The 23,838-nt window shown below is 35.1% G+C and overlaps 1 protein-coding gene across 1 annotated transcript in view; it reads right to left on the bottom strand.

Annotated features, from left to right (window-relative positions):
- The window catches only part of CNTNAP4 (contactin associated protein family member 4), a 203,388-nt gene that overhangs the window by 5,004 nt on the left and 174,546 nt on the right, over positions 1-23,838 (bottom strand). The window contains exons 16-23 of the mRNA XM_031507421.3: positions 22,078-22,248; positions 18,251-18,469; positions 14,277-14,516; positions 12,568-12,792; positions 10,955-11,088; positions 9,850-9,937; positions 3,160-3,378; positions 2,720-2,791 (exon numbers count right to left, since the gene is read on the bottom strand). Coding sequence (XP_031363281.2) covers positions 2,720-2,791; positions 3,160-3,378; positions 9,850-9,937; positions 10,955-11,088; positions 12,568-12,792; positions 14,277-14,516; positions 18,251-18,469; positions 22,078-22,248 — 1,368 coding nt within the window. The remainder of the gene's footprint in view (positions 1-2,719; positions 2,792-3,159; positions 3,379-9,849; positions 9,938-10,954; positions 11,089-12,567; positions 12,793-14,276; positions 14,517-18,250; positions 18,470-22,077; positions 22,249-23,838) is intronic.

Consider the following 23,838-nt stretch of genomic DNA (forward strand, 5'->3'; position numbering starts at 1 on the left):
ATAATAATAATAATATAAAATGGACAGATCATTACAATTTCTGAAATTTTTGAATGGAAAACCACTAGGGGCCTTATTTTCAATAAGAAGGTTTCTTTTTCTTCTTCAATATCAGGCCCTAGTTCTGTGCTGTTTTAAGAGCTCAAGCCACTGCAGATAAGGAACAGTAAGATGAAATATTTTGCACAGAGAAGGCAAGACCTTACAGACTGCCAGCCCATCTCCTCTCTTCCTCATTCATCCGGTCTTCATGGTCTTAGGACCTTAGCTTCATGAGTCAGAAGATGGGCAGGAGAAGAATTTGAGATGTGAAACAGGAAGGAAATGGATCATGTTTGTCAAAGAGGCAGAAAATAGGGCTGGCTGTTGGGAATGGAAAGAGCCCTAAGCAGTCTGGGAAACAGTTGTAATGTGGTGCCTCAGTTACAGGAGACAAAGGGACAGTCTTTTGTACAACTTGCTGTCACTGCAAGAAAAATAAAAATACCTAGTCCCTTAGCACTAAAAAAACAGAGCATCCAAAATTCAGTACATGCCAATTTTCTTGACCTCTACTATACACTAGATCCTTCTCTGAAATGGACCTTGTGATCTAAGTAAATCTTGATTTTATTTAGATTAACAAACACAGTCTTTTATTTAAATCACAGTACATGCTCTTTTTAAGGACTTTTCTATAAACTTGTTTTGTCTGAAGTAGCTGAACTGATACCATTCTCAGTTTTATTCAGCTGAGGTGTTTAACCTTAATTTTTACTGTATGTTGCACAGTTTGCTTTGTTTTGACTTTTAAACAAATATAGACAGTAGAAATATTGTGACTGCATATTGCCAAATGTGTTTAATAACAAAAAATGGTATTGTTATTATTATCTTAAAAGGATTTTACCTATTATAGTTTGAAGTTAAGAAAATGCATTATGTTAGCACACTTAAAAATCTCCATCCACACTAAGTTATCTAATACATAGCAATCTTTATGTACAGATACTTATGTAAAAATATGTATTAATATTTTGAAATAGTAAAGCAAGTTTTGACAAAGCTAGATATGTAAAAAACTCAGAAAACAACTTTTTTAATTCTGACCTTCCTTGAAATCAGTGGTAAAATTCTCATTTGGTATGTAGAGAATTACACAGACATAACTATCACTTTACAAGCAGGGAACCTTCTAGGTTTAATAATCTCATTTTAGCATCTTTGGTGCTACTCTCTTAAAGGTCACTAGTGATGCAGTGTGTTTTTGCATGCCCTGACTACAGGAGGTGTCACTGTATAAAAGGAAGACAAAAGTGACTGCAGATTCTTATCCTAACTTAACCATTCATACACTTAAATAATTTTAACTTTAATGAAAAGTCTGGACAGTTTTATTCTACTAAATTCCACTATTTCCTTTTTCTACTAAGGCTTTAAAAATTATTAGAAAGTAAATATTTTCAGAATTTAAAAGATAAATGGGGTGACCTTTTCATCCCACTGCTGTTTCTGTCAAAGTATCTATGAAATTTGAATTATACTGCCAAAACATAATCTTCAAGTTTTATTTCCTCAGTCCCTCCCAAAAGCAGAAATACTCCTAGAAATTCTCACAGAGGATGATTATCACAGGAGAGGATACTATGCCTTGAAAGAAAATTTGAACCAACAGACATACACATACTTCAATACTGGTAAAAGGACTTGAGTTTCTGGCAAAGGTCCCCAACCCTAAACTGCCCCTACTGAGTCTCACTTGTGTACTTCTCATTTTTGCTGGAGACAGAAATTTCATGTGGGTATCCATATGAGATGTATCCTTCATGTAGGATTCATATGAGAGGGACAATCATCCAGAACGGCATGGGGATGGAACCTGTACATCCTGATTATCAGTCATGTACTTTAAGCACACACATCTGTCCTAAGCTTTATGCTCTGTGCTGACAGGCATAAACAGTAGAGGGACTATACCAAATTCACTCCAGAAGTAACTGAATTCTACATGGTCCTTCCTCTATTCCTCTGATAAAAACAAGTATTTTGAAAAAAAAAAAAAATATGAGTGGTCATTTGTAGATCTATTTGAGCAGATAAAAATATCTAAAAAAATAGGAAGAAAATGAAGAAGATATTGTATTTCAAACCAAGAGTATTTTTAAAAATTATTATTATTATTTTAACATGTATTTTAAGCTGTAAATCAACACAAGTGAATGTCTTTCCAAGAGTACATTGCCTTCCAAAGAAGAAACCACGATGAAATTTCCTCAGACTGTTAGAAGATTGATTCAAGCAGTGTTAAACCTCATATTCTCAAGGAAAAGTCTTTGTTGTTCAGATTTATTAAAGAAAATTTTATACATGTCTTTGTAGCAAAAGGTAAATTTTTGGCAAAATCAAAAAGAAATGATGGTTCTTTCTTTTTTCACAACAAATCCAAGCACTTTTAAAGATTTCAGACACCACTATTATGCAGGTTGAAATTATGCCCTTACTACCCTGTTTTTCACCAGAATGTTTAAATATATGGAAATGGCATAAATTTATGTAATAAGAATAGTGTGACCAATTGTATTTTAAAACAATGCTTGACTTCAATCTGTCTACCAACTGTAGCAAAATGAAGAGATTTTACTTGTTTCTGAATGCACACAAAACTAAACTGACTTTACTTAATCAATGACAGATTCACAGCTAGAAAAGTTCCCTGTGGATTTATTACAGTCCCTATTACCTCCAATAATTGCAGAGTCACTTCTGATTGCATTAGCTAAGGGCTTTCCCTCATCTATTGGTCCAGAGTGATCTGCAGCAGAAAAAGAAAAAAAAAAAAAAAAGAAAATGACAGACAAATAGAAGACTTTTTTTATGAAATTCTCACAGTCACAATTCATTTACAATATGGTACAGTGGCAGTAGTATGGGTCAGTAAGCATGCACAGAACATCAATGCAGATGACACTTTGCAGATATAAAAAGGAAAGTGTAAATATTCAGATGAAAAGAGAAAGGCTGGAGAAAAGGAAGTAAGTACATATAAAAGAGAATTATTTACAAACTACTCCTGAGATGTTAACCCGCATGGGAAAATAAAAAGTCAGTTGTGATTCAGGTCATGAGTGTTCTATTTGGATTTTTCTTCAGAGATCAGAACAAGTGATAAACATATGCTACCTGCAAATGAATGGGTTGTTTCACTTGATGTTGAGTCAGCTCCAGTTAAAGCACCACAGCTGGATTCAGTGAAACGCCCTTTTACAATGACAGGGGCTGAGCTGCTGTGGTGCAGTGCAGCCTTCAAAGGAGCAATGTGGTTGAACTGCACTGAAGATAGACAGCCAACAAACCCCTGAGAGTTTGCCTTCATGGTCTCCTCATCTACATCACTGTTTTCTGTTAATCAAAAGGAACAGAACACAATTAATCATAGTGCAAATGTACAAAATAAAGTGTCAGAAGAATAAATGAATAATTAACCTGTGTTCCTCTGAGTATATTTGAGTTGCAACAACATATGTAGACTCACTGACTCTCTTTCTTGTCTGACTTAAATGAAAAGACAGTCAGATATATTCAACCCCTTCCCCCTTTCTTTTGAACAGATGACAGTTGCTAATCTGCTGAGGGAAATGCTTTTAAATTCTCATAGCAAGTTTCAAAGTAAAAAGTTTCTATTGTAAATAAAGTATTAAAATTAAAATGCAACAATTTTTTCATTCTGCAAAAATATAAAACTGAAGAATGAATTCCAGAAAAATTCATTTTAGTGGATTTCTTCTAATAAATAAACATTTTTGGAACATATTCATGTTATAGACTCATATATCTACTCCATTTCAACATCATCAAGTATGTCAAAGAAAAACACCCTGAAGATCTCAGAATCTCAGATCTTCAGATTCTGGAAATCCATCACGATATTTTCTGTGAAATTTTTAAAAATAATAGTGTTACTTTATATTTTAAAAAATGATACCATTCTTGATATTACAAAGGGAGAGGAAAAAAATGAAAGGTACCTCCTCACTTTTTCTCTTGAGTTACCTTTCCGAAGGCTTGTGGAAAGTACTTTGCATGCTAGAACTATCTGTTAATTCACTGGTAATGCTCACTAAAGCACCACTTTTGATGCAGAAAACAAACAGTTTATTTACTCTGACAACTCTAGTTTAAGCAAAAACTCTGGAAATACTCTGGAAGTTATAAAAGTATAACTCATAAAGAAAGTAAATTTGCAAATAAAATAGAAATTTCATCTCAATAATTTTCACTTCCAACATGTCCTGGAACCCACAAATGAACTTGTGACCTTTACAATACTTACCATAATAAATATGTTTTAGAATGTACTCCTCAATAAAATTTAGGTTAATAGCGAAATGTGGGATAATGTGTTCAGATAGAATGTTGCAAAATAGTAGAGTAGCATTTTCCTCAGCTAATCCCTGCTTATTGCAGTGATGATGGACTACTAGACAAAAGGGTGTCAGACAAAAGTCTGCTCACCTACACTGAGGGATTACATAAAATGTTCGATGTTTTAACTGTCTCTGCTTTCTTTGCAGCTGTTTTTATTACCTGCCTCTATGCATTCATGGATCTGCTATGATGGAATATTTAAAAAAAAAAATATTAACAAAAAAGTGGCAAGAAAACATTTTCACAAACCCCCTATGACAAAAATAGATACCTCTAAATATGAGTCAGATTGAAAACCTCAAGAGAAAAGTGATTTCTATTATCTTTTTGTTCCTATATGTATCCTTTATTAAATTACATATATGTATAAGAGGAAAGGAAATATTTTTAATTCTTTGATTTCACTTGACTCCTTAACCAGGGCATATTGATGGATAAAGTAAAGCTTTATATTGGATCAGGCAATCTTGATGATAAAAGTGAAAGGGCTTAGGGAGACCACCATCATCCAATTTCCTCCTAAAGTAAAATGTAACTGACTGAAAGTGGCACTCAAAAACACTCATAGGTTGTTTATTGTATATTACAGTAAAATGAAATTATGCATCCTTAATGTTGGGGGTTAAGTTTCTTTCCTTTTGTTCCTTTTTACTTAGGGCATTTTTTCCCATAAGTTGCTAGGAAACACTAATGACTGGGGTACTTTAACAAAACAAGAGAAGTGGCCAAGCTCAGGGGAGGAGGGCATCTGGTTGCATTTCTCTAGTCTGGGAGTTTCTCCCCAAGGGGCAGAGATAACACAGGAGTTGGGCAGGTAAAAGATGGGGATGGGGCAGCTGCCCCTCTCTCTCTCTTGGCTTTGGAGAACAGTCGGAGCTGCTGCTTGGGAAAGGGAATTCGCTGCTGCCAGCGGAGCCCAGCCAGGAGCTGCTTCTTCTGCCATGGGTGAACCTCTGTTTGCGAGAGCAGCCACTGAACCTCATTATCACCCATCTCACAAAAAGAAGGACCCATCCCCTTAATTTCAAAATTATAATAATTTGGAGGGAAGGCGTTTAACATTCCAAAGGAGGCTCCTGCCTTCTTTAGCAGACATCTGTCTTTCAAAACCAAGACATTAAATATCTTATTAGACATTTATTTGCTAAGGGTACCCAAGTTAACCATAGACAAAATGACTCCACCTACATTGTCTTTAAAAAAAAAAACAAAAAAAACCACACTATAAAAAAAAAACCTCAAAAGCAAAACACACTCAGTAACTCTCTTTAACTCTCAACCATTTGTCTTTAGAAGTAGTCAAGCAGAAAGTCAGCAGACATACAGCTCCTATCAGAACATTTTAAGAAAAGAACTGTGATGCCTTCTAATAGCTTTATATCACATATTACGTCACCCAAAACTGCACAACTCGAGGTGAGGCCCTTCCAGTGCAATCCCCTCCCTTGCCTGGCTGGTGATGCTGTGCCTGAGGCACTCCAGGGCCGGGCTGGCCCTCCTGGCTGCCAGGGCACTGCTGATACATCATTCAATACATCATTCACCAGGACACCCAAGTCCCTTTATGCAGTGCTGCTTTCCAGAATCTCATTTCCCATTATGTCCTTACATCCAGTTACAGACTCTGGAAGCTGTCTTTGTTAAATTTTATACAGCTGGCAACTGCTCAGCCCTCTAATTTGTTGCTGTCTCTCTGCAAGGCTTCTGCCTTCAAGGGAGTCAATAGTTCCTCTTAATTTTGTATCATTGTTAAACTTACTGTACCTTCATCTCCTGCATTCAAGTAATTTACAAAGATGTTGAAGTGCACAGGCTGAGGATGGAGCTCTGTGGAACCCCACCAGTGACAGGTTCCCAGTCTGATGTCACCTCATTCACTGTGACCCTTTGTGCCTGACCCATGACCCAGCTGCTCACCCATCCCATGATGTGTTTATCCAGCTGTGGACTGGACACTTTTTCCAGAAGGATCCTGTGAGAAACAGCTTCAAAAGATTTACTGAAAGGGACTACATCAACTGGCTTCCCTTGATCAACAAGGGATATCTATGTTGTCATAAATGGAAATTTGGTTTGACAAGCAAGACTTTCCTCTCATGGACCTGTTCTGGCTACGAAAAATGACTGCATTGTCCTTCAGCTGTTTTTCAATACCTTCTAGAATAATCTTCTCCGTAATTTAAAAAAACAAAACACTGAAGTGAGACTGACAGGCCTGTAGTTTGCTGGGTCAGTCTTATATACCCTTATTGAAGCCTGGGACAACATCAGCGAGTTTCCCATCAACTGGAACTTGTATAGATTCCATCATTCAAAAACCACTGAGAGAGGCCTGGCAGTGACATCAGCCAGCTTTTTGAGTACTACTGCTTGAATCCCATCAGGTCCCATAGCCTTACAGGGATCCAGCTGGAGCAGGACACTGTGCCAAAGTTTTGTTTGAAGAAAACACGGCCATGTTCAAATGCAGAAGAGCTCAGAAAAGTACTTCTCCAACTGAAGAGAATTATTTTAAAAAAAAGCTCCGTGTGTGGTTTTCCTGAATGACATTTTCATGTACAAGAAATACGTGATCTCATATTTTATTGTCTCCTTATGTTTAGACCTCTTCACTGCAACAAACACTCATTACTTTTTTCCTCTTCCTTCATGAAGTCTTCTTCAGTCTCTAGATAGGACTTCATAAGAATCAGAACCTAAAGCAATCATATTTTTGAGAGAAATAGTACTTCCTTGAAATGGGGAAAGATATATGCTTTCTTCAGGACACATTCTGAGACAAATTGGGCCAACTGCCCCACATGTCATTGCAACTCTGTGCTTTGTACTGCTGTATCATTGCAAAGCCATCATGTAACTGAAGGAAATCACCTCTGAATTTTTGTAACTACATGACTCTTTGGAAGAGACAATATTGGTCCTGGTCAAAAGATCATTTGTCTAAAAATATACATTTCCATAAATTTAATCAAATGCATTTTAAAGTAAACAGATATAAGTTTTGATATGATATTTTATAACAAAGATGAAAGAAGCTTTCATTCTGCACTAGTCACTGTTGTATTAGCCTTATGTGAGTGTGACTGCCATAAGCTACTACACTTCAAAATATTATACTTTTCTGATTCAATTTATCATCATATTGTAAAGTTTGGAAATATTTGTAACAATTTTCTTGTAGTAGTTTATATTTCAGCTAATATTGCTTTAAAGTTATGCATAAAGTGAACATTCTCTTTTTAATCTTCTGTGCATATCTATATACTGGTTCTCTTTTGCAGTGTGAGATTTGCATATAAAATCTACCTTTTGAAAGTATATGTTTCTGTTTGTGTTAGAGGTACTTAGTTTTCTAGTAAGAAAACAAATCAGCTACACTGAGATTCTCCTAATGATAACTAAACAATAATTAAGATTTTTTTCTGTGGTCTAAAAACATGGTTTCTGAATTTCTTTAATACATTTTAAGCTATTTAGCATTTGGTAATTGCTCTCATAAAAATAACTATCACTGTATGAATTTTATTACATATTTTAAAATATTATTTTACCTTTTCTAGATAGCACTCTCATTAATTGAAAACAACCACCACCTCTTTGACAGATAAAGAATTAACTGGATCTCCTTACCCAAACATTTGCATGCAACATCTCAATGTCTAAAAGGGATTGGTGACAAGTGGTGCTCCTCTGGGCTCACACTGATACCATTTCTGTTCAACACCTTTTCTAATAACACCAAGAGTAGGATTGAGTGTATCTGAAGAAACTCTGTGGATGACACTGAACTGAATTGTTCAGTTGACACACCTGAGAGATGGACACTAACAGGTTTGAGGACTGGGACCAAGTGAATCTCATCAAATTCAACAATGGCATGTGCAAAGTTATGCACCTGCATCTAGGCAACCCCCAATATAAATACAGACTGGGGGATGAATTAATTGAGAGCAGCCCTGAGGAGAAGGACTTGGGGGTGTTGGGGGACAAGAAGCACAACATGGGCCAGAAATGTGCACTTGCAGCCCAAAAGCCATTGGTATTTTGGGGCTGTTCAGGGCTAGGTTGGATGCAGCTCTGAGAAAATGGTCTAGTGGAAGGTGCTCCTGCCTATTATGGAGGGTTGGAATGAGGTGATCTTTAAGGTCCTGTCCAATCCAGGCCATTCAATGATTCTGGACTGCATCCAAAGCATCATGGCCAGCAGGGCAAGGGAGGTGACTCTGTGCCTCTCGTCTGCTCTGGTGAGACCCCTCGTGGAACACTGCATCCAGCTCTGGGGTCCCCAGCACAGGAAAGACATGGACTTGTTACAGCAAGTCTGGAGAAGGACTGTGAAGATGATCAAAGTACTAGAGCAGTTTTCCTATAAAGAAAGACTGTGAGAATTGGGGATGTTCAAGCCTGGAGAAGTCTCCAAGGTCATTTTATAGCAGCCTTCAGTACCTAAAGGAGGCTACAAGAAAGCTGAAGAGTGACATTTTACATATGCATGTAGTAATAGGGCAGAAAGGAATGGCTTTAAACTGAGCAGTTGTAAATTTAACCTGGAAATTAGGAAGAAATTCTTCATTTTCTTCAGATTCTATGTGGGTGAGAGACGCTGGAACAGACTGCCCAGGGGTGCAGTGCATGTCCTCATGGCAAGTGTTCTAGATCAGTGGATGAGGCTTTGAATGACCTGATCTGGATGAAGCTGTTCCAGCACACAGCAGGGGTGCTGGAACTAGATGACCTTTTGTATCCTTTTCAACCCAAAACGTTCTGTGGTTCTATGAAATTACTTTAGAGGAAAGAGAAATATCCTTTAAATTTATACCAACACCACATCTTCCTCTATCATTGCCAAAATGAAAGGTAAGGATATAACAAGATCTTGAGAATTTCAGTCCAGGCTATTGTTATTTTCTTTTAAGAAATAGTGATTTTAGATAGATAAATTATATTTTGATCATTACTGCAGAGAAACAGTTATATTTTGTAGAATAAGACAAAGAATCTCCAACAAAGATTTGACTTACATAACCGTATTCTTCACTGTTTACATCAAAATCAATTCACAGGAAGTTTTTCAAGTATGAATACATGATTACATAGTATTATATCATCTTTGTGTATGATTTCAATTTGATTTGTTTTTATCTCCAGAATAGAAAACAAAGTGATGTTTCTTAATGCTTGATTGCAAAATGAGAGAGAAGTGTACAATTATTTTTAATGGAACTCACTTGATCATTTTTTCAGGAAGCACTTATTTGTGATTATATCTGTATTTCCACAAGACTGAAGTTTCTACCTTGATTGTTACTCTGTGTCTAAGTAAATTCACAACAACAAATGTCTTTCAATGACATTTGTGTTATTTTTTTCATGCCCCATGATGATGTTTTATCCATATTTTAGAAAACCCTGCAGTTTTAGAAAATGCAATAGTGTTCCACTTACCTAAAATTTTCCCAAGTGTGAGAGACTTGATTGCATTGAATTCTGTGCCTGAAGACAGAATAAACTTCATTCTTTCATTCTGGTTAACCTGATAGAGTGAGGATCAAAGTAGAATAACAGAAGAGATAGTAGCCAATACTTTCTAAAAAGCAGGTAAGGTCAAGGCTAAAAATAAGAAGGTCTGAGGAAAGCTTTTGTTATTTATAGCATAAAAACTCATCAGGAAATAGATTATCTGCTTCCTTAGATCACTGATTATAACTGATATTCTTAAGCATCCCACTTAATAAGTCTTTATTTATCTTAGTGATTTGGCTGATTCTTTCTTTTTCACCTCTAAGATGAATAAAAAATAGCAAACCTTTAAGAATATGAAAAAGTCTATTTTAATTTTAAAAATGCACTCAATTTTTAATTTCATAAAGATCAAATATTATATTGTAAATATTCTGCCTCTCAGGGTACCTCTAGAACAACATCAAGCCAAGTACCATTACCCAAGTTCTAGCCCCAAAATACTAAATTATAACATGCAAGTATTTTGAATTTAAAATTTAAAAACCCCAACTTTTTGCATGTTAGTATCAACCACTAGCAGAATAAATATTTCTATTTTATCCTGAAATTTCCATGGTAATTACAAAAAATATCCTCCTTAATAGCCACATTTCTTTGATCATGTAAAAGAGACCAAAGAAGAATTTTAAAACAGATTTAAATTATTAACTGTGTAGTAATATTTTTTTATTGTAGTTTAATGCATAATTTAACTAAAATAACCAAAAATTAAGGACCCAAAACAAACAACAGCAGTCACACACATTTACCAAATTTTGAAAATTTAACCATTAAACAACTAACTGCATTTTCATATAAAATGAGGAGGTGATATAGACCTTTTGAAATAAACAAAATTAACATCAAAGAGATTGGCTAACATTAATTCTGACTGTGCACCATAAGAGTGTAAACTTTGCTTTGATTACTTGAGATATTAAGGCACATTTTATTTGCATGTAATTGCCTTGTTGCAAGTATTTGCTGCATTTTGCTTGTCTACTTTTTTGTGATAATCCACTTTTTCCCCCACCCCTAACAGAATTACCTCTACAAAAAGTGTTTCCTCCTCTCTATTTATCTTCACATGTTGTAGCTGTCCATCAGCCATGCTTTTAAAACTGATGCTGAAGACATCAGGATCTTGATGGCTATCTAGCTTGTACCTAATCTGTAAACTTCCTGCAGGGATAAAGAGAGCAAAGGTGTAGTGCACTACATACACTAAAAGCAGTACAGATCTTATACTTTATGATATATGATATACTATACAATAGATGATAAGCGATATATGATCTATACTGCTTCATAGGGGTACTGCAAGGGCAAAATGCTTGATGTGTTTAAGGACTTAGCCATGAGAAATGGATGTAAGTGGATATAATTAAAGACAACACAATGAGTAAAGCAATGTCAGAAGCAGGATATGGTGGCAAAAATAGTCATAAGCTGTCTCAATTTTGATTATTGACTTAAAATTTGGGCAGAAGTTTTATATTTATATATAAATATATATATAAATATATATATTATAAAATATAATATTATATTTTATTTTATATTATTATATTTATATAATTCAGCTAAGAAAGACAGTCTGGTAGCTTTCATAATTGTGACTTATCAAAAATAACTCATAATTCTTGAATAATGTTTTCCCTGTCCAGTCCTGTAAACCTCTGACCATTTGAAAATTAAACTGAATGCAGTGTACTAACTGCTAGATCATTTTCCATTCCTTATTGTTAACTCCAAGAATACCATCTGTACACAAATAATCACACAAAGACTGAGAGATCAATGCAGAGGCAATGTCATTTCCTGGTTAGAAATTCCTTCCCAGCTGTAGATGGACCACAAATTTCTACTCATGCTCTAGAAATGAAGGCCCATGCCAGAGCCAGGCCAGACATGAGCTACACATGTTCCATGTCACATGACAGGGAGGATAACACAGCTATCCTATCCAAATATGTGTCCAGGAAAGCACAGAACCTTCCTTAAGCACAGAACCACAGTGATAGCAAAGAGTCTTTGATAAACCTGAAAATTTAACCTAGCCTGTGGGGCTTTTTTATTTAAAAAAAATACCCAGATATAGATGAAAGAATGGAAAAGAAAAATCCAATGAATAGTTAATGTTCAGCTTAAATAGAAATATCAATAACGTTACATATATTTTTACATGTATGTGTATATATGTTTATTTTCATATGTATATAAGTAGCTTGTGAAATAAATTCAATGAAATGACCTCTGATTAATTTGGAAAATGGATAATGCACTTTAAAAAGTGTTTCATTTCATAATTTATTTTGAGGATGGCAATTTATAGGCCTCATGAGTAGAACACAGCTCAGATAAATTTTAATTTTAATTTCCAAACTTTAAAATACAAACATTTCTAAAGGATTTTCAGAAATAAATGTTTTTGAGAACATGATTTTTAAAAAGTAGTAAAAGTTGAAACTACAGTGAGGAGGAATGCATTTCATGTGGAAAGAATTCCTTGATGCAGGTGAAAAACAAGGATACCATCTACAGAAACAACAGGACACAATATGTAGTTTGTGATTCAGGTCTGGAAATCAGAGAGAATCCAAGGTGGCAGTTAATTATGATGTTCATCAGTGTTTCCAGGCATCCAATCTGAAAACTCACCATTCCTGGTGAGAATGGCCGAGAGGTACTCCTTGTAGAAGGAGCTGACATAGAGCAGTAAGCTTGGTGTCCGTGTTGTTCGAAAGGCAAATGTAATTGCTTCCCTGGCCAGCGTCATGTCAGCATAGAAAGAAGAAGCATGAGAACTGGAATTTTTAGCTAATGTGTAGTATTCTTGAAAGTTGTATGTCACAGAAGTGCCAGTCCAAAAATAGGCAGAGATCTCTGAAACAAAAAGCAATTCAATATTTAAATATAATGCAAAATAACACTAGAAAGCTTTTTTCGTTGTTTGTTGGTGTTTTCTTCCCTTCTGCCACACCACAGGAGAAAATAAAATGACTGTTCTGGACTATTCCAAACTATTGTGAGAAAGCTAAAAAGTAAATATAAATGGAACTAACATTTAGAACTACAGAGAAATTTAAGGCACAAACTGGTCTAGGGAAAAAGCTCATTTAGATGTGTGTCTTAAATATCTGTTTCATTAAGACATTTTTTTCTAGGTTATTTTCTATTGATCATCCTAGTCCTCAAGGACAAAATATTCTGTCTTGTATGTATAGTGCTCCTACAAAGAAGTGGGTGCAGCAATTTGAATCCTAACATTTAGATTAGATTTGGTGTGAAACACATATGTGGTAGAAGAGACTGGTCAGGTGGGACAAAGAAAAGGAAAATAGAAAATAACATGCTCTTTTTGTGTATGACTCACTTATAGAGGGCTTCCATAATTCTATGATTTCTGTTTTCTGCTTTTTTCTGCTAAAAGCAATTGTCTTAGTGCTTTGGATCACAGCTTTCACACTTTGGAGAAATTTCTTGAAGTTTCTGTAATCTGGTCCAGTATTTGACAAAAACTGACTGAAAGTTATTATTTAGGTCATCCTAATAATTTTAGCAACAGAATCTACTCTGTCTCTGCCAAATATTACAGTGCGACCTTAGTCCCTTCTGATGCAGAGGAGGAAAACATCATTCCTCCTAATGCCATCAATGGCATAAGATCTGCAGTGCTAGATGCAGAAAGTCTGAAGACTCTTGTGGTCCCTCACTTTTGTGTTGGCAGTGATGACAGGGAAGATCTTGTGCTAATTTAGAGGAACATGAAGTTGTGGCATATAGCTGCTTAGTACTTTGCAGAATGCATTTAATACATGGAGGAAGCAAGATTTTTTTTTGCAAATTTGAATTATATGCAAGCAACAAAACTTCTAGATAAGCTTCTACTTTGGAAATTCAGACTTGATGACTTTAAAAAGACTTGGAAAATAGGCTGAGTCCTGTTTGCAAAGATCTTGCTTTCTTCTTAGAGCAAAAAGTAGATTTAAGTACTTCTGTTCCTTGGTTTGTTTTCCAAACTCAGTTTTGAGATTACTATTTGAAAGACAGAAATCCAAATGTTTTACCACAAAATCATAGTTCCTAGATTTACTATAGCATCAAAGAATCAAAAAAGTTGTATGAAGTTGCTGATGCTCTCGGGTAATGTTGTTCCTGCTTAAATGGTATATTTTGAAGTTTCCTCTAAAAGAACAGTGTTTAGGAAAACTTACAGATATTGTGTAAACTCTGATGAATATTTACCTACATTATGTAAACCACATATTTTGCAAGCTTTAAACATATCTTTAAGGGGATTTGAAGATCTTGTTCTGGACTGTATGGTCCTGTTTTCAATAACTGATAAAGTTAAAAGAGCTGCTTGCCTTTCTTACAGAATGGCCCAGCATAGGCTGAGAAAGTGCAGTCACAGGAGAATCCACTGTATTTCTCTCTACATTTTCCACCATTGTGACACAGGTTACCATAGCTGCTACAATGTCCAGGACAGCCAGGTTCAACTCCTGGTGTTATCTTTGCTCTCTCTTCCAGGTCAAGGGCCATTCCATTCAACCGTAATGAACGAATGCATCCCAAAAATCCTTTCTGCCTGGATGCTGTTCCACCTGAAAATAAATTTACAGGAGCTTTTAAAACTTTAAAATAATTGATATGTAAAACATTCTTTATAGTTTACAGCCTATAAACAGTACATTATGACTTTCCAAAACACAAGCTTATTCATATGAAAATATTTATAAGTAGCTTTAAAAGTACATCTGATTTATGTTTTGTCAAGTAATTACAGAGAGGCCCTTGAAGACTCTATTAATTCACAGGAGGGGAGGGGAGGAGAGGAGTGGAGTATAGTTTCATTCTTTCAGCATTCTACTGACTGATAAACTGCCCTGTGTCTGTCTGTATCTTATGGTGTGGAGGATAATACCTGTATATATATATTTTTTTTTTCTGGAGAAACTAGCTTGACCAGGTGAACTCTGCTCTGTTACAAACTGGTGGGATGGCCAAGCTCAGAGACTGGTGATGAAAGGAATTACATCCAGCTGACAACCCATCACTGATTATGTTCCCCAGGGCTCAGTGCTGCAATTGTAGTTCTGTATAGCATCTTTATTGGTGATTTGGATTAGTGCATCTGCAGTAAGTTTGGAGATATAATGTGGGGTGGGAGTGTTGATCTGCTGAAAGGAAGGAAGGAAGGATCTACTAGGGAATCTGGACAGGCTGGATTGATGGGCTGAGGTCAGTTGTGTGGTGTTCAACAAATCAGAATTCTGGCAATTCTAAATTTTGGTCAAAAAACTTGGAGCAAGTCAGTAGGCTTGGAGAAGAGTGGCTGGAAAGCTGCCTGCTGGGAAAGGATCTGAGTTTTCTGGTCAGCAGCTGAACACGAGTCAGCTGTGCCCAGGTGGGCAGGGCTGATGGCATCCTGGCCTGTAGCAGCAGTAGTGTGGCCAGAGGACAGGGCAGGGATTGTCCCCCTGTACTCAGCACTGGAGAGGTCACACCTGGAATGCTGTGGCAAGTTCTTGGCCCCTCACTACAAGACACTGAGGTGCTGGAGCATGTCAGGAGACAGAGAATGGAGTGGGTAAAATGGTTAAAAGAGTAATTCATGAGAGAAACAGCAGAGGGAACTGGGGTTGCTTGGTTTGGAGAGAAAAGGAGGTTCATAGGTGACCTTATCACTCTCTAAAACTGCCTGAAAGGAGAGTGTAGCCAGATGGGGGTGTGCCTCTTCTCCCAGGAAAATAGTGACAGAACGAGAGGGCATAATCTCAAACTGTGCCAGGGCATATTCATGTTGGACATCAGGGAGAATTTTCCAGGTGAGAAGTCTCAACTCCTGGAAAAGTTAAAGAAATAACTGAATGTGGAATTTAGTGCTGTGGTTTGGTTGACAAGGTTGTGTTCCTTCAAGGGTTGGACTTGGTGATCTTGGAGGTTTCTTCCAAACTTAATGATTCTGTGATACCCCTCAGCTGCTGCCTGTTCTGATATACTTTGTCTCAGAAGGAAGGTGTGTCTATTCAATAATAGGAAGGTTAATGCCCTTCTATGCAGAGGAATACCAGCTAGATTACATCTGATTGCCAAGCAGAGGTGATAACTATACAAAGCAATCCTAAGTGTAATGAGAGTAGCTGATTCATTTTTTTTTTCACTTATTTTCCTTATTTTTAGTCCATTTCATGATAGCTAACATTTTATTCATCTGTGTTGCTTAGCAAGTTGTGTAACCTACATACTATCTTGTCCTTTGTTGCAGAGCCTACTGATGTTTCTTGTCCTTTGTCCTCTTAAAAAGTAGAAAATATTCCACAATGTGTGAGACTGTAAACTATAATTCCCATATATTACCAGTTCTTGTTTAGATAAATGCTTTCATGTGATCATCCACTTCAAGTTTTTTCAGTTTCACAGTTTGTATAATTATTGGTGTTACATATCATGACATAGCTGTTGCTATTTTCAGTCGCAATGGAACAAAACAGCCTGGTGGTGGCAATTTCATGTCATCCCTGTGATTAAAATGGCAAGAAATTGGAACAAGATTAAGGTGCCTTTCAACCTTAATCACTCCACATGTCTATGATTCTATGGTTTGGAGGGCTGCTTAGGCTTTAGTTCTGGTTTTTAAAAAGCAGAGTGTATATAAGTTCTTTACTTCTTCACAAGAAGTAAAGATTATTTTAGCTGAAGAAATCACAGTCCTCATGTTACTGACTGAGTAATGGGTGACTCAGGAAGGTACTAGATTTCCAAGATGACATTTAAGCAAATAGTGCCTCTGCTAATGTCATTCTAAAGACAGTCTATATTTCATTATTCTCTAGATCCTTTAACTAATCCCAGATCTTTGTGAATTTTCAGAGTGAAAAAAAAGGCCACAGCACCAGATGTAAAACAAAGGCACAACTTGAGTACAATTATTCACCTGAACATTATATGAAGAAAACAAGACAGACAACTTACCTGTAGATGAGTCAAAACTGGCTTGATGTTGCCAGCTCCATAAAAGAGATGGACAAGAGTATATAATTTTATTCAAATTTTCCAGATTATTTGACCAAAAAAAAAAAAAAAAAAAATCACCCTGTTCAACGGCCAAAAAGTTGCCAGGATGTGCAACTGTTAATACAGGATTTTATTATATTTTTAAAAGGGGATTAGAAGAACTAGAGACCAACTAACTGTTTAAATAACTTAAAACGTCTTTCGATTTCATAGTGCCAAAAGACCTATAGAATCAGACCATTTCACTGATCTAATTTCAGGTATTCATATAATAGCAGTTACGTGGCAAGTCAAGTCAGAGAACAGCAATACAATTTACTCTAGTAGAGTAAATAGAAATCTGATCTTTGCATTAATAGATCTAGTGCATTATTGTCCATATAAACCAATCTCAAGACTTCTAACTCCACTGGAACTAATACATTGGATACATCTTTTTGTTATGGAATCAACATTTTATTTTAATCAAAATATAAAATTCTTCAATGTTTGGTGTAGTCTCAATCTTCTTGCCTTGATATCTTTTGAGGCAGAGGTAAAATTTTTTATCAGAGTGTAGAAGACTTCTCTATTTCATTTTTTCATAAGCATTCATATTATTTGTAGTGTTTAAGAACACTATTGCCCTTAAAAGTATTCCTCCCCAACACACAGCAAACAAAACTTACATTAACTTAGTATGAGTTTCTCAGAACAGATATAAAAGAAGGCTTTTTTTTAAAGTAAGGCAAGCTTTAAATGCACTTATGCTATACGACATATATTTACACCGTAATACATAATACATAATACACCAATTCATAAGTCAATATCACATTAAGAACACTAATGTGCATGTAACACGTAGCTCTATATATCTTCCTGTAATAGCTAAATAAATACTAATTAATTCTATTTTACTCCATTTCTACTTTTTCAGTATTTTATCTAAATGACTTAATGTCATGTTTCAACCTGAGAAACTGTGGATAAAGACAACAAAATTTCCTTAAAATTACAGAAATGGCACAACTTGTTTTAGTAGATTACATCCTCTTAAAAAAGGGCACAAATCCAGATCCTTGGATCCTTGGTCCTTCAAGCAAATATCAAAATAAGCAAGAAATTTGAAATCCTGACCTGGAGTAACTATTGGCCAATGCGCTTTGAGATATAGTCTCAAAGTAGTGAATATCTGCACGGATTTTTCACAAAGTCTTTCATATCATCATACAAAGTGTTTTCAAAATATCTGGTTGACAACACTTTCCCTTCCCCTCTTCCCCCCAGCATTTTCTTATTTTTATGATGATCATTAGGAAATATTTTGTGGATGGCCTACCTACAAAAAGCTGGCTGTTGAGTTGCAAGCGGATATGTCCATCAGGTGGAGCACTGTGAGATCTTTGAGGAAGTTGATCTATTTGTAAGGAAGCCTCTTTGACATTTCTCTCAGCCTTCACATAATGCCATTGGTTGTCATTTAAGGAATTCTGTGATTGCACTACAACTTCGCTAGGTCCGTTTCCCACGTCAAATGAAAAAGCCACTTCAGATGGAGCTAGAAAGAGGATAGGAGTAGCAGACATTTGAATTATTTCATAATTAATTGAGTCACAAAATAATTAATAGCAGAACAAGTTACTTTAAGGTTTAGCCTACAATTTCATAGGATAAGACTGACTGTTTCAGAGGAAGAATTTACTTCAGGGGCCCCTGCAGCTCATTCTTCACACTCACTGACAGCAAGAGCAATGATTTATGCACCGCATGGAAGCCAATCAGTTTGCAGACCCCTGGAGAGCAGAATAGTCAAGAAAGAGTGAAATGTGCTAGCTTTGCGATTTTGCAGTTTGGATGAAATGCATCTCTTGATTACATGCTAATTGATTGCTGTTGTTAACTATGTTTAAATTATCACTGCTATGATCCAACCAGCATTTTCTACTGCCTATTCACTTTTGTTATTTATTCATATAGTCTCAATGAACATCAGAGGGAAGATTTTGATGTAGTTTATAAAATTAAACTGAGTTTAAATTGAGTTTTTCTCTGAGCAAATTTCACATTTCATAGTTTCATATTTTGCCTAGAAAATCATGGAATCTTTGCAGGTCAAAATAAAAAAAGAGGTATATACCAGAATACTGAAGATCTGAAAATTGTGAATATTTTCTCTGAAAGTCTTTCTTTCATATATTCAATCATATATGAAAAAAAGTATTCCCTAGATGATGGATAGCTGTAAGTTTGTATTATTAAGGATTTAATTAAAGGATTGTAGAGAAGATACCATAGATCCAAAAAAAATCTTCCTATTTGCATCCTTGAATTCTGACAGAAAAGTAAAAAAATTAGGAATCCAGGAATTAGATGAGCTTCAAACAACATTTTAAAGATAAATTAATTGAAGTGGAAAAAATAGTTCATGCAGTTTTTTTAACTTTCTTGTCACCTTTTAAAAATACATTAGACATTTTTAAATATTTGAATCAACTTTGGCCAACCTTTAGACTGAGTAATGTCACACATTTGCAATCCCTTAAGCCCTAAATCTTGTTGCTATAAAGTATTTTTCTATAATAGTTGAACCTAAGATAGCAAAGCAAAATGGGAAATACATAAACTGTTTAACTTACTAAATAAAATAAAGTGTATTGTGCAGTCAATTTATAAATGGAATGCCTTTTGTAATAAATTACCTCTTCTGCTTAGGAATCAACACTTTACAGAATAATAATAAATAATTGATATCTAAACACAGTTTCTAAGTAAAATAAATTAATTTTAGGATAAATGTATTTTATTTAGAAAACGCTGAGAACTCACTCTCCCCTTATAGAGGGATAAAGAAAAAAAAATGAAAAACAATCACACAGTAGGAGAAAAAAAGCAACAGAAAGTCTATTTGACTGGCTAAAAAGAATTTCTACCGAAGAACATGTAACTTTGGTCCTGAAAGTATCTAGCAGAATGTACCCTTCAGCATTGAATCAGCTTTGTTGCTTTCAACAAATATTTCTGTAGGAAATAAGTAAATCAGGAAGAAGTTCAACATGCATTTATAACTTATTGCAAAACAAAAATAAGGGATCAAATATCTTATTCAAGAGAAGTATCTTCATTTACTTGCCCTCTTTTTTAAAATACAGTTTGGATGGACAAACCATTTTTGCAAGAGTATTCTAGAATGTATGCACATATGCACTATGGTGTTTGCAACTTCATAAAACCATTTCACATTTTGTATTATATTTCTGGATCTGATTTTTTTTTGTTTGTTTAAAGTTAGATTTCAATGTCTAAAGATCACTACCCCATAAATAAATAAATAAAATATATGAATTTATTTGAAACTATTAATAGAACATAAGTGTAGGCTGGTAATTTACATTCAAATTTATTATAAAGGATGTGGAGTTAGATTTTGATGAATATAAATCATCTTATACCATATGAAATGCTCAAGTTGATTTTTTTTCTGAGAAAGGTACTCTTGATGGAAATATATATTGCTCATTTCTGATTGATATTTTCTACAATAAAAGCAGACAATTTTAGGTTCACTACAAAAAATCCTCCATTTAAATTTATCTGATAAACAAAAAATAATAGGTCTGTCTATGCAACAAATTAGGATATTTATGAGGAAATATCTCTATATTCTACACAATAGTTAGTTAATTTTGCTTTTTTAGATGATTAAATTACAGACCAATTCACTGTTTTGTTTTCTGTCACACCTCCCTATTCATATAAAGTCATTTAAAGACCATAAGTATGCAGTGGTTTTTGTGCTTGAGAATGAATGGGACAAGTGACATAAGTATTATTATTCTGAAGAAAAACTTAGAGTCTTCTACCAAATGTCTGAATAAATTCAGTTCTCAGAACCATTCCTTGATTTAACTGTTTCCATGATTTAACTGTTTATTTTGAAAATGAAAAATAATTTATCAGACAAGACTATCATCATTGCTTCAGAGAGCCCCCACTGAAGTGCTGATCCAGTACATTTTCTGTATTTCATGACACTGAGTTTAATATGCTGCTGTCCTTTAAACTGCTCAGAGAGCTTTAACAGAAGGCAGTACAGACTGCCAAAAACCTGGAAAAACAATGTTGAAAACAGTAGTTTTCAAATACAGCACTATATCTTGACATGATGAAAACCAATTACACAATATTATATAATTTAACTAACTACAGAAGGTTTGTTTCATTAACATAAGATGTTAACATGGGCAAAACATCCCCCCAAGAAAAAAGAATATTTTATTTCTTAATAAAAAATATTTAATGTTTCTATGGCAATATTTTGCAATACAACGTATATATTTATTTGCACTCTTTTCTAGAAAATAGTGGAGCCTGATAACAAAATTGATTTGGAAAAAAATGAGGAATTGTCTAACCCCAAGATAAAAGTTGTTCTAATGAAACAATTTTAGAGAACTCTCAGTCACAGGCAAGAAGACTTTTCAATTAATGTGACATTTAAAATTAATTCAAAAGTCTAATGAAAAAATGCTTTATCCGTTCAAATACTCTCCTCTTCAATAATGAGCAATATAACAATAATACATTGAGTCAACTAAGATAAAGGTTTCATTTTATGTTGGTCATCTTATGTTGGATTTAGTGGGATGTTTAATTCTCTCTTATGCAACAAAAATTTATTTCTGCTTGTAAGTCTAAGCATTTATGTCTGTACAAATAAAATGAAAAAAAATTGAAGAAAAAAAAACAAAAAGAAAAAAGATAAGATTGTGTGACTCAAGATACTGTGGCACAAGAGGTCTGAGTCACACATGGTGATTTAGTGAGCCTTCCATCAGCCACATATAATGACTGGTATTAAAATTTGGAGGAAGAGAATTAGGAGGTAGAGATGCACTGAACACAAGAAGTAGAAACAGTTTTAGCAGTCAGGGGCTGATTGCTGTGCTCTTAGATTAAGAAACCCCTGGGGCAGAAAATTTCCTCAAATGGATACTTGTTTAGTTTCAGTGCTGTGTTTTTTTCTGATAATGATAATGATCTGGTAGTAGTAGTAGAAGTAATAAAGGTAGAGGACAGTTTTTAAATACTCCCCCTTTACATTAAATAAAATCCCATTTTTATAATAATAACAATAACAACAAAACCACCATCAGTCATGTTACTTACATTGTAACTCTATCCTTATGAAGTCTTGAATTCCCAGGTTCTCTAAAAACACTCCTGAGGATGCAGTAGTTTTAAAGAAAAATGAGACATCTGCACTGAATTCTCCATGGAAGGTGGGGAAATGCAGGTAGGATGCCTCTGTGTTGAAGGAAGCCGAATTCCAAAATGTTCCTGGTTAACAGAATGAAAGGATGATAGATACAGCATTATCTAACATTTCTAGTGTAAGTTTTATAACTGATAAACAAAAGAATATTCCCAGGTTTAAGAATGGTTGCAGTCTTCAGAGAGTCTCACATCCACAGAAGCTTCCCTATTAGCTCATAACACAAAATTGTAGGCATTATTGGGAATGTAGAATAATGTTTCATCAAGAATAAAGGTGCTTGGCTGAGGCAACAAAAGAACAATTATTAGGAAACATAATTAATTTCATCTCAGCTGGAAAGTCTGGTTATGGCCTGATATATCCTTTCATGAAGTAAGCAAACATAGCAGCTATGGGTGAAGTGTTATACCTACATTAAAGTAGTGTGGCTGAGGGAGCCCTTTAGCCTGGAGAAAAGGGGGCTCATGGGGACCTTATTGTTCTCTGCAGCTGCCTGAAAGGAGGGGGTAGTGAGGCAGAGTGCAGTGTCTTCTCCCAGGTTACAAGTGACAGGCTGAGAAGAAATGCCCTCAGGTTTAGATTAAATATGACAATTATTTTTTTTTTTTTCACTGAAAGGGTTGTAAAGCATTGTAACAGACTTCCCAGAGTGGATGAAAGTGTTCGAAAAGCTTGTAGGTATGGCACTTGAGGTCATGGTTCAACAGTGAACATGGGGGTGGTGCGAGGCTGACAGTTAAGACCTTTCATCTTCAAGATCTTTTCTAACCTCTACAACTCTAGTATTAGTTAGTACAAGCAGTAACTATGAGAGTTGTTAAGTATTTATTTTACATAACGAGGAAAAGAGAATTGTTATCATTGTAGTCCAGTGAAATTTACCAGATATCTCAAAGATGCAGCACAAATATCTCCTGTGGAAGAAATCAAAGAAATAAATTGCAAAATTTAATAAATTATGTTAGATATTTTCCTGGTTTTATTTCTTTTTAAGTAAGCATTCAATCATAATTTGCAAGGTTTTGTTATTAATTTTTTAAATGCTGATGTAAAATCTCTAATATCACCCTCTTCTAATAAGGACGTAATCTTCATTTACTGTGTTCGACTCAAAGCACCTTGTTAATCTGAATCTTTACAGATATATCAGTATTTCTTTACTAAACTATATTGCTTTCTAAACCAAATAAGACATTCAATACTTTCTTAGCTAATTGATCAAGCCCACTGAATATTCTCCTGATAATGTTGTGATCTCAGTCTAACAGTTATGTAGAACTGTAATTTTTGACCCAGTCACATTCTGCTTTTAGGATTAGGAAGGGGGAAGAAAAAAAATATGAAAATTTCTTTCTTCCCTGCAAAATCAAACCCTATAATACAGTGTATATGGAGGCCTAACCCACAGCCAGTGAAGCAAAATTAAAGTCCATTCCCTCATTCCAGCAGAGGAATGAGTTAGCATTTTTGGCAGGGTTTGGAACCTAAACCTAGAAAACCCTAGAAAAGCAGCATGGCAGGATTTTCACACATATTCTGGCAATTGCTCATTGTGACTCTTGACGCTCAGGAGTACTGCCAGGTATCACAAGTCAAAGCAGCCACTGGGACAATATTTACATGGTAAAGCAGCTGTGAACAGATGGCTGGGG

This window comes from Lonchura striata, chromosome Z, assembly GCF_050655825.1.
Source record: "Lonchura striata isolate lonStrDom1 chromosome Z, ASM5065582v1, whole genome shotgun sequence".
NCBI classification, from domain to species: Eukaryota; Metazoa; Chordata; class Aves; order Passeriformes; family Estrildidae; genus Lonchura; species Lonchura striata.